The sequence below is a fragment of the Curcuma longa genome, chromosome 11, assembly GCF_044706935.1.
Source record: "Curcuma longa cultivar G26 ecotype Majalengka, Jawa Barat chromosome 11, ITB_CL_G26_1.1, whole genome shotgun sequence".
In the NCBI taxonomy this organism is placed as follows: Eukaryota; Viridiplantae; Streptophyta; class Magnoliopsida; order Zingiberales; family Zingiberaceae; genus Curcuma; species Curcuma longa.
The window spans coordinates 9,732,731-9,743,225 of record NC_133871.1 but is presented as its reverse complement, the minus strand read 5'-3'; the positions used below and the strand labels follow the sequence as shown (position 1 = coordinate 9,743,225).

Genomic DNA, 10,495 nt, shown 5'->3' with positions numbered 1-10,495 from the left:
CAGTTCGAATCAATACGAAAATATTAAATTAGGATCGAGAATTTTAAAATTCGAATCAGATCGGATTGGACTCGAAATCTAATTCAGAATTTTTTTGGATTAAGTTAGGTTCCGATTAATCTGAATTTATGAGTGAAAATTTGAATTTTTTTACAGAGTAATTAATAATTTATGTAATTAAATTATTAAATATAAATATTTAAATTCATACAATATAACTATATATCCAATATAACTATATTTATATAGAGGAGGAATTGAGATTTATTATTACGTGTTTAAATTATAATATTATTATTATTATTATTATGTATTTTAAATTTTTATTTAATTATTTTATTAAAGAATAAAAAATAAATATCGTATAGTAAAATATTTTAGATGGATTATTTGAATTATCGGATTATTCGAGTTCGTGAGTTTATAATTTTCAGATTAATTCGTATTAGACTCCAGTTCGAGTTGTGAATTCTGAAGAGCAAAATAAAATAAAGAGCGTGTCATTCAAAAAAAAAATGATTCGAGTTGTGAATTCTGAAAGTTTCTCAGCAAAATAAAGAGATTGAAGATTGGTGTCATTCAAGCATCACCTCTACCACACACGCAAGACTGCATTATCAAGTCGTGCATTATAAAAATCTCACTTCGAAGTAAACGGACAAGCTTTGTTTTGTCTTCTTGTGTGGTGCCGCTTCTTCTCTCTCTCTCTCTCTCTCTCTCTCTCTCTCTCTCTCTCTCTCATTCCCGCCCTACTATACTTCCACCGAGCTCAACCTATAAACCTCCGCCCTGCTCCTGATCTGCAGATCCGAGGAAGGCAAGGGCTTCTGGTGAAGAAAGACTAGGGTTCTTGCTGCGGGATCTGATGCCTAGGTTCATGTTCGTGGCATGAAGCTCCCGAATGGTTTTGGCTTTCCGGGGAACAAGGCGACGCTTCTCCGGTGTTGTTCGGGGGTCCTATTTGGTTGTTTGATCATTGATGACCTCCGCTTCTAACACGGATGGAGATCGCAGGGCCGATTACGCCTGGCCAGGTGCGCGATTTTTTTTCTTCCTAATTTTCGTGAGTTTTTGAAGCGAAAAATTCTATTTCGGGGGCAAAATGTTGGGATTCTGTATGCAGCTCTAGGGTGGGTTCTTCGTGATATTTTGCGGTTTGGATATTGAGTGCGTCAGATAATGTGATTTGGGCATGCTCTTTCTGCAGATGGCGGTGTTGGTTGGATTCATCCCTATTCTTTTGACATGGATGTATGCTGAAGCGCTAGAGTTCTGGAACAAATCAAGGTTACTTCTCCTCCCAGAATTCTGATTATGATCAGCTTTGGATCACAGCCTGATTCTTTTTTTCCTACATTTATTTTTAAAATGGCAGGCAGGCAAATGGCAATCCCACTGTCATTTTACTCAAGGAAGAAGCTAAAGAGCAATTGTTGGAGGGTGGCCTGTCGCCAGAATCTTCAAGAGCTTACAAACAAAACCCAGGACTTTTCAGGTTACTTGAAGTCTAAGGAAAAAAAAAAACCTTCTTGTTTTGTCACTGTCCCTCATAAGTGCACTTGTTTGATTTCACTGCCTAGATTTTTCATGATGGACAAGGATTTCCTGCTAGAGAATCGCTTGACATTGAAAGCTGCGTAAGTATTGGCATGATTTTCTATGCTAATGGGAATAGCTTGCTTAACTACTGAATTGCTGGTTTTCAGATCTGAATTTGGAGCCTTCTTGGTTTATTTCTACCTATGTGATAGAACTGATCTGTTTGGGGAGTCCAAAAAGGTTCTATTTCTTCACAACCTAATGAGAATGAATACATTCCAACTTTATCCATTTAAAGTTTGTTTCTTTACAAGTTAGATGAGCATATCAATCACATGCTCCTCTAATCTGACAAAGGTTACTGAACCACTATGCTCTTGCTCCAAAGCACTCAAAATTGTGGCAATTTTAGCTTTATGGCCTCCTAGATCGATCTTTATAACAAACTGCTATATATGAATATCCAGTTTGCTATGATATTCCCTCCCTCTAAATAAGTTGGGACGGCATGAATTTATTCTGAATAATTTCTATAAAACATCTAGATAAACTGTCTCAGTAGATAGTGCTGAATGTTGTGAATATCTGGATCTTTGGTTTTGAGGTAGATAACTTCTTGACTGATTCACATCACTGCAACTCTTTTTTTTTTACCCCACCATTTTTCATATTCCCAGACTTTGTAAGCTTTGCTACTTTTAGCCTGAAAAAGCTGAGGAAGGGCAAGGTTCCTTTTCGAGGAACAATATAATTAACTAAGCATTTTTTTTTCTGTAAAGATGAGCATCATGCATTGGCAGGTTCTTGTATTCTTCAATCTGAAAGGCATATAATTGAACTGCCTTTTGTCCTTTGCAGAGCTACAACAGGGATCTTTTCTTATTTCTGTATTTCCTTCTCATCATTGTAGCAGCAATGACTTCTTTCAAGATCCATCATGACACTTCTCCATTCTCGTCTAAACCAGTTCAGTATCTCAATAGGCACCAAACTGAGGAATGGAAAGGGTGGATGCAAGTAAGAGAACCCTTCTCCAAAGCAAGCATTTATGTTTCTTGTGCTTAGTTCCTATTTAGTTTACTAACACTATAGAATTTAGAACTCAGATTATCGAGATACTCTCTTTGCTGTTCAGGTACTCTTTGTGATGTATCATTACTTTAATGCTAAAGAAACTTACAATGCAATTCGACTTTTTATTGCTGCATACGTGTGGATGACTGGGTTTGGCAATTTCTCTTATTATTATGTCCGAAAAGATTTCAGCCTTGCGCGATTTTGCCAGGTGAATCCTAAACCTTGAACATAAACAATTAATGTTTATTCTTGTAGAAATGTCACTTGTGAATCCTAAACCAAAACTTATGGATTTTGTCATGTCGAACAGATGATATGGCGATTGAATTTTTTTGTGGCATTTTGTTGCATCATCCTTGACAACCACTATATGTTGTATTACATCTGCCCAATGCACACATTTTTCACCCTGATGGCCTACTGCACACTTGGAATTCTTAACAAATACAATGAGATTGGATCAGTGATTGCAATCAAAATTGCTGCGTGCTTCTTGGTGATCGTTGTAGTGTGGGAGATTCCTCATGTCTACGATTTCGTTTGGACACCTTTCACTTTCCTTTTAGGTGGGCATCATTAGAACTTGAGTGAGAGTCCACACTGTTTGCTTGATTCCAGTGTTTCCAAACTGATAGGAATAACCTTAAATTGCAGCATATAATGATCCGGACGCCTCAAGGAAGTACCCACCTATGCACGAATGGAATTTCCGTGCTGGCCTCGATCGCTATATATGGATATTAGGAATGATATATGCTTACTTTCATCCCATGGTAAGTGCCTGACCATCTCAAGTGTCATAGTAGGATTCTAGTCAATAATTTGACAATTATTAATACAGGTAGAGGGATGGTTGGAAAAGTTAGAACAAACAGAAGTGCAGCTGAGAAGATTGATCAAAACTTGTATCTCTGCAATCTGCCTTGTGGTATATTACATCAAATGCAGGATTTGTTCCTTACTAATGTCTTTCCACATGTGTGAAGTATCTTCTTATGCCTTACCTATGCATGTGTTCCAATTCCAGGTTGGTTATCTATGGTATGAGTACATTTACAAGCTCGAAAAGTATACCTACAACAGATACCATCCATATACATCATGGATACCGATCACGTGTCGTATTCTCTATCTCATTCAATTTTGTTACTATCATTATGTTGCAATTAGTGCTGATACATCTCATTCTGCAACTACTGGGAAATCAGAGTATGTATCTGCTTGCGGAACATCACTCAGGAATTTCGAAGCTATACCCTCACCCTTTTCGGGTATTACTCTCATTCTTTCACAAGCATTGCAACTCTTGGTTGATTGTTTATATTGGAGATGAGATAGCTAAATGTCTTGATGCAATAAGGTGGCTCGGAAAGATGACACTGGAGATCTACATATCACAGTTTCATATATGGCTAAGGTACCTGTTCCTATACGTTCCTTTGAGATCAAAGAAGTGCACCTACACATTTTACCTCAAAACTTCCTGGATCCTCTTTGTGACAAATGCAGATCAGGGAAACCAGATGCACAACCTCGAAAGCTACTGTCGATCATTCCCAACTACCCGATGCTGAACTTTATGCTCAACACCATCATATTTGTCACTGTACATAAACATTGAACCTGAATTAGAGATTGGTGCATGGCATGTAGATCAAAATGGAGTACTAACTTGTCTTTGAATTCCTTATATAGGTTGCGCATCGAATATTTGTTCTGACAAACAAGCTGAAGCCGGCAATGATACCGACCGGGGACAACAAGCAGTTGCTCTTCAACTTGACTTCGGGAGTCATCATCTCTATCACCTTATATGCTTTGTCGTTGGTTTTACTCAATCTTATAAATAAACAGGTACATTAAACGCATGCTTCTAGTTTAAATAACAAATCTGTCTCTATGTTCAGTAAACTTATTGTTGTTCCATTTATCTCCAGAAAATATAGGCATTTGAGTTCTGAGTAAGAACTTGACGGTGAAGCCAATATTTGTTGATGTTGTTTAGTGTACGAGGTGGAATAAAGGAAATGGAATTGTCATCAGATTTAAGGTGTCACTGGAATATTTAGGGTTGGAGAATAGATTTTTTGTGCTGTAAATTAATGTAACTAAATATGCAAGTATGGACACTGTTTTATCCGTTCCCTATAATACAACATTGACAATTATTATTTTACAAACAGCTTGGTCATGATAAGCTCATTAAATTTGAAGAATTTCTCACAGGTTTAGATCTACTTAGAATAAAAAATATTATATTTTACAATAATAAAATGTTGTCCATTAAGAGTACCAAACATAGTCATTAATACCAGAGGAACTTTTAGAACAGAGTTACTTTTAAAGTCGAAGGATAGGGGAAACAAACAATTAAACTTAAAATGTAAAATATATCCCTATATGAAAATAATGGCATACAAATAATAAACTAGACCTTTTTAAAAACAGTAACTAATTAATTTTTTAAAACAAAATAATAACAAATTCTCTCTGCACTTTATTCCTTCAACTCATATCATTAGTCATTGTTGCCTCGCTACGCTTTAGTTCTTTAGCTAATAATTGGTCATTATCGGCTTGTATTTTGCAAGCAAAAGTACTTACTGACACGACTATGATCGTCCCTTCACAAAACACTGCAACGAAACGCTGATGAACTAGAACTCGACGGGCAGCCCAGGCTGATAGCTTTTAGCAATGCGGAGCAAACTCGACCAACCTAAAACACAATTGCAGGGGCATTAGTAGATGACTTGAAGAAACAGTAACTGAAAACATATGGATCATCAGGAAACTTAAATCTCAGTGAAACAAGATGTAGATATACAAACAAGTATTGTGGCTAAAGAACTGATGGTGAACAAAGCTATCGATGAGCTTACAGTTACTTGTGATTCGCACTGAATCCACAGTAAAGAAAGATCTAAATTACTTTTGTGGTCGTACCCTTCAGTTCTTAACATCGATGCACTATTACCACCCTCAAAGTTACAAAGAAAGTAACCTTTAGAGTCCATTTTATTTCTATTTTCTTTTCCTTTTTCCCTTTTGTAGGTGATCTAATAATTTTCTGATTGGAATAACTCACCATTCCTGAGGAAAATCTGTGACTGTCCGAATGAAATTCTTGCTTGCTAAGACAAAGTCATGATAAATGACAAATGCTGGCCTTGACGACAAACAAGTTGTAGGATGGAGGTCAACTACCTGTACAAAAAAAGACGACAAGCAACAATTCATGGATGTTGATGATAACACAAGTATAAGCAGAATGGATAATGCATACATGGTGTCCTTTCACTGTTACATAGTTGCCTGAATGGTCGAGCTTCGCAACCTGCATGAAATAACCTGCTAGCAATGCCCTTCCAACGTCATTGTAAATGTTGGAGCTGCTCAAATTTGGGCTGCACTGAGTAAGATTAAGCTTATCCATGATCGACTTGATTTGATTCCTGACATTATCAGCAGCTTTGAGCACTGCCTGACTGATAAACTTACTTTTACACCATGCAGGATTTCCATCTGCAAATTATGCTTTTGTACGTTATAATGTGCACACAGGCATATACATATATTTGGAAAATGAAAATTCTGCTTCATTTGTAAATATAAATGAAAAATACAACTTACTGTTTAGTTTGTATGCACTGTAAACATTGAGAAGACTAAGGTGATCGCCATTCATATGCATGAACGTTGCCTTAGCATTATCAGCAGCCTCCTGACATTCGATGGGTCGTAGGAAGCAATTCGATACTGATATGAAATTTCAAGAAAGAATAGGAAAGTAAAGTTCTAGTTCTAGCATTTTAAACAATATCACCACTTGAAACAACAAATCTGCAGTGAAATTAGAAGAGTTCCAAGGTTTGATGCACAGTGGCTGGCTTTTTGCTTCGAAAGGAAGAGTTGAAAGTTTGAGCGAACAAGATGTTATTCATTTTTAGATTTATTTTATCAAACAAACAGTAAATCTATTTGGCAAAGTATTAAAAATTTCATCAAAAACTAGCAGGAGCTTGCCAGATAAAATGGCTAAGAGAAAAATGAAAAGAGGTATAACATCTATGATTGGATTGAAAACTGCATAAGCTTGGGACAATTTTGGATAGGAAAAACTGTTCGAATAAAGGACAAAATTGCATTATGATAGATACAGATTAAACTTTAAGTCGAGGTGAACCTCCTTTCCCTATGTTAGAAAAACAATACAAGATATAACCTAGTCTAAACGTACCTAATCTTATGCCTATGTTGCTAGCCTCCCACTTATCATTTCCTTCTCTTTTTCTTTTCCCATTTCCAGTTGTGAGTGTAGGCATCATGCAGAGCAGAACCCTAAAAGCCCACTACCACCAACATGTGCCTCATAGACATCTCTGTGCATATTATTTCAATTGCACATGGCTGATACTAGAAGCTATATTGCATGGTAACAATGATGATAGAGGTTATGTCTCCTTAATCTCTTTTTTTGCTTCAAGATCTCTCATGTTCGAAATTCCATCACATATCAAGTCGTCTAAAGTGTCTCAAACTACCGCCTTTTCATTAAAATTTGATCATAGAAACGACCTACATCAAATCATCTAAAGTGTTTTTCACTGCTGCTCACCTAGTCTTTCCATTGCTGAACTTTCAAATATCATGTTTGCATTAAGAATTTTTCTAATTTATGTAACAAACTAGACATACATGGTATAGTGTAGCTTAAGAAAGAGTGCTAGATAAAAAGGAAAAAAGGTACAATACAGTCTAAAGCCTACCTAGCCTTATGCCTATGTTAAGATATAATTAGTAATTTAGAGAAAAATAATCATCTTAAAGGATTTTATGTTGAGTTTATAAATACATGTAATTATTCTTTATAAGATACAATGTTATGTTATTTCATAAATTTTACACCTTGTCTAAAATTTTAAATGAAATATGCAACATCATTTCAATCACATTTCAAAGTAACATAAATTACACACACTAGCATATGAAAAATCTGAAATAATAAATAGAATTTACCTAAATACTATCTCTTAACACTAAAGAAAACAGCATAAGAGATTTAAGGAAAAGCACTGTGAAATTTGTTTTGCACCTGACAGCATAGCAGCAATTGAAAGAATCTCATTACAGCAGCAAAACTTTGGACTTTCAATGAGCATCTTGGACATTTGAGGATCCAAAGGAAACTCACTCATGAGCTCTCCCAATTTGGTGACACTACCCTCATCATCCAAAGCACCTAAGCATTTCAAGGTATCAATGCCTTGCAGAACTGTTTCAGCAGGAGGAGGGTCCATCAAATCAAGTTGGAGCAAATCCTGAAATCCAAGCTTTCTAAGCTGAAGGATAGTGCCAGCAAGGTTTGCTCGGAGAATCTCTGGGGAATCTTGAGGCTGATTTCTTTCCAAAAAACTCTTGGAGTAAAGTCGAAAGCATTTTCCTGCAGATGACCTTCTTGCACATCCTGCCCTCCTTTGTGCACTTGCTTTTGATATGGGTACAATCAGCAAGGACTCAACATGACGATCTGCATTGTAAACCTTTTTCTTGGTATACCCACAATCAATAGAGTAAACGATGCCATCAATTGACAATGAAGACTCTGCAATTTCCGTGGACACTATAACTTTCCTTCCAACAAGGCTTGGTAGATGTTGGACCCCACCATCGATCGGCGGCGATAGTTTTTTTGTTGCAGGTGGAGCCGCCTTGAAGACCTTCTTCTGCATATCAACAGGCATAAATGAATCAAGAGCGATGACCCTGACAGGCCCAATTCTGTCTCCCAAGTCCACGATTAGCTTTTCAATTTTCCAGCAGCATCTCTCTATTTCCTCCTTTCCAGTAAGGAACACAATTATGTCACCAGTTGGTTCAGATAGAATAATCCGAGAAACAATCTCTACTGCTTCGTCCACATAGTCCCTCGGTGGAACCTGTGAATGAATAATCTCGAGAGGAGGAAGTGCTGAAAGTGGTTGTACAATTCGGGAACCCTTGAAGTAATCTTTAAACATTTTAGCTTCAGTCTGAGTACTCATGAGCACGAGTTTAAGGTCGTTTCGGGATTTTGATTTGAACAAATTCTTGAAGTAAGCAAGGAGTATATCAGTGGCTAGGGTCCTCAAGTGCACCTCATCCAGGATTACCACTTTGTAACTTTGTAGCACTCGATCGGACATTGCCTCTCTTAGAAGCACACCATCTGTTAAGTACCTAAACAAATTTACATCTCCAAAATAAGACAAGAACCATGTTGCATAAACAGAGAGAATGTATCCATGAACCAGTGCCTAGACGAAACCTTACTTCAAAGTGGTCTTTGGGCCACTGCAGTCTTCAAAAAGAACCGAGTACCCCACTTCCTCTCCCAACTTCACGTCCATCTCTTGAGCAACTCGACGGGACAGGGCCGATGCTACTAGCCGGCGAGGTTGAGTGCAGACAACCTTCTCCCCTTTTTTTGCATATCCTGCCTCAATGACAAATTGTGGAATCTGCCGCGCCGAAAATCCAAAGAAAACATTAGAAACAATCAAGAATTTAATCCCTACATCCATCCAATCATATGTCGGCGAGCCAGTGGAACTAAGAGATTAAACCGTCAACCGAGTTCCAGGTCATAATTTCATCTTCCTAGTTCACATCCAATCATGCAACACTAATGCTGATCAAAGACGAAGAACTTCGACTTTAGAACGCTCGAAATAAGATTTTTCGTATACTCATGTGATTACTGCCCGAGCATGAAGTTTGCGAACCATACCCTTCTTAGTTTTTATAAGGAAAAGAGAGGAAGAGAGAGGGTGGATGACCTGGGTGGACTTGCCGGATCCTGGCGGGGCGGCGACGATTACGACCTGGTGCTTGGCGAGTGCGTCGAGGAACTTGCTCCGGTAGGCCCACACGGGAAGATTCTTCCGCCGCTGAAGGAGCTTGTGATAGCGCCGGGAGAACGGCGATCCCGTCGCCGGGTTCACCTCCGTCGCCTCAACATCCGCCATCGCCGGATCCGCGGTCGGGGAGGAGGAAGAATAACAGGAGGCGAAGCGTCGGATCACTTTCCAGTAAAGCAAGACCAGTACAAGGCGGCGATGGGAATAAATAATTAAAATGCGCACTTGTTACTAAAATACTCCTCCTCGATCAAATCGAATCATTTGAGTCTTTGTTATTATTCATATATGCTTAAAAAATTATGTATCTCCTTTTTAAAAATTATAAAAATAACACATTTTATAATTTAATATTTAAATATTTATAGGTGCACCACTGTCAGAAAGGAGAAAAAATATTTTTATATCCCAATCCAATCTCGATAGAGATAAATCTGAATTTAATTTGATAAATTTTAAATTCAAAATATTATCTGTGACTAGCAAATAAATATCTCCAACAATTATAAAACAAAGGAAGCTGATGTGCAATGACAGGGCAAGCTTCGAGTTTGAATTCGATTCGTTTTTTGTAAGCTTGAGTTTGGCTTGAGTTTGATTCAAACTTTAAATTCTTAAGTTCGAGTTCGGTTCGTAATGAAATTAAATAGTTTGTGAATGATTCAAGTTCGGTTCAAAAATAACTCATTTAAAAATTAAATAAGTTTAGTTCGAATTTAACTCATTTACAGAGTGATGTCGCCTTTACAGAGTGATGTCGAGGGCCCGTCTCAGGCAGAGAGCCCTCGAGCCGCCTCTCGCGGAGCCCACTTGATCGGGTTCCTGGGCTAGGGATAACAGTTCGATGCCATCTGTCAGGTCTTAAATCGATTCCTCTCGGCGTACGAGAAACGGTTACCTTCTCGCAAGCACTCGGCTAGAGGGCCTTACTTCTGATTATGGTTGGGTTTATTTAATTGATAAGAAAAAAGAGAGAGGAT

At 37.7% G+C, this 10,495-nt stretch overlaps 2 protein-coding genes across 2 annotated transcripts; one reads left to right on the top strand and one right to left on the bottom strand.

Moving 5' to 3' along the window:
- The first annotated feature begins 719 nt into the window (after positions 1–719).
- On the top strand, positions 720–4,796 carry LOC141839069 (protein REDUCED WALL ACETYLATION 2-like). The gene is made up of 16 exons (XM_074726723.1): positions 720–1,034; positions 1,208–1,287; positions 1,376–1,495; positions 1,581–1,637; positions 1,707–1,779; positions 2,398–2,556; positions 2,675–2,824; positions 2,927–3,182; positions 3,271–3,389; positions 3,458–3,544; positions 3,644–3,732; positions 3,825–3,887; positions 3,977–4,033; positions 4,126–4,222; positions 4,312–4,470; positions 4,554–4,796. Exons 1-16 carry the CDS (start codon positions 1,002–1,004, stop codon positions 4,560–4,562), a joined length of 1,608 nt encoding a protein of 535 aa, XP_074582824.1. The 5' UTR covers positions 720–1,001; the 3' UTR covers positions 4,563–4,796.
- Positions 4,797–5,073: 277 nt separating this feature from the next.
- On the bottom strand, positions 5,074–9,668 carry LOC141841115 (putative pre-mRNA-splicing factor ATP-dependent RNA helicase DEAH2). Its single transcript, XM_074729236.1, has 7 exons — positions 9,435–9,668; positions 8,929–9,116; positions 7,712–8,835; positions 6,250–6,375; positions 5,903–6,141; positions 5,705–5,823; positions 5,074–5,335 (listed from the first exon to the last, which is right to left on the bottom strand). Exons 1-7 carry the CDS (start codon positions 9,621–9,623, stop codon positions 5,308–5,310), a joined length of 2,013 nt encoding a protein of 670 aa, XP_074585337.1. The 5' UTR covers positions 9,624–9,668; the 3' UTR covers positions 5,074–5,307.
- Positions 9,669–10,495: the final 827 nt, after the last annotated feature.

What these genes read in the sequence shown, in the direction of transcription:
- LOC141839069 (XM_074726723.1), top strand. Translation starts at nt 1,002, where the DNA reads ATGGAGATCGCAGGGCCGATTACGCCTGGCCAG. An exon ending in CAAAACCCAGGACTTTTCAG is followed by an intron (nt 1,496 to 1,580) that starts GTTACTTGAAGT and finishes TTCACTGCCTAG; the next exon opens with ATTTTTCATGATGGACAAGG. An exon ending in CAGTTTCATATATGGCTAAG is followed by an intron (nt 4,034 to 4,125) that starts GTACCTGTTCCT and finishes TGACAAATGCAG; the next exon opens with ATCAGGGAAACCAGATGCAC.
- LOC141841115 (XM_074729236.1), bottom strand. Translation starts at nt 9,623, where the DNA reads ATGGCGGATGTTGAGGCGACGGAGGTGAACCCGGCGACGGGATCGCCG. An exon ending in AATTGCTGCTATGCTGTCAG is followed by an intron (nt 6,376 to 7,711) that starts GTGCAAAACAAA and finishes ATTTCATATCAG; the next exon opens with TATCGAATTGCTTCCTACGA. An exon ending in CAGTGCATACAAACTAAACA is followed by an intron (nt 6,142 to 6,249) that starts GTAAGTTGTATT and finishes CATAATTTGCAG; the next exon opens with ATGGAAATCCTGCATGGTGT.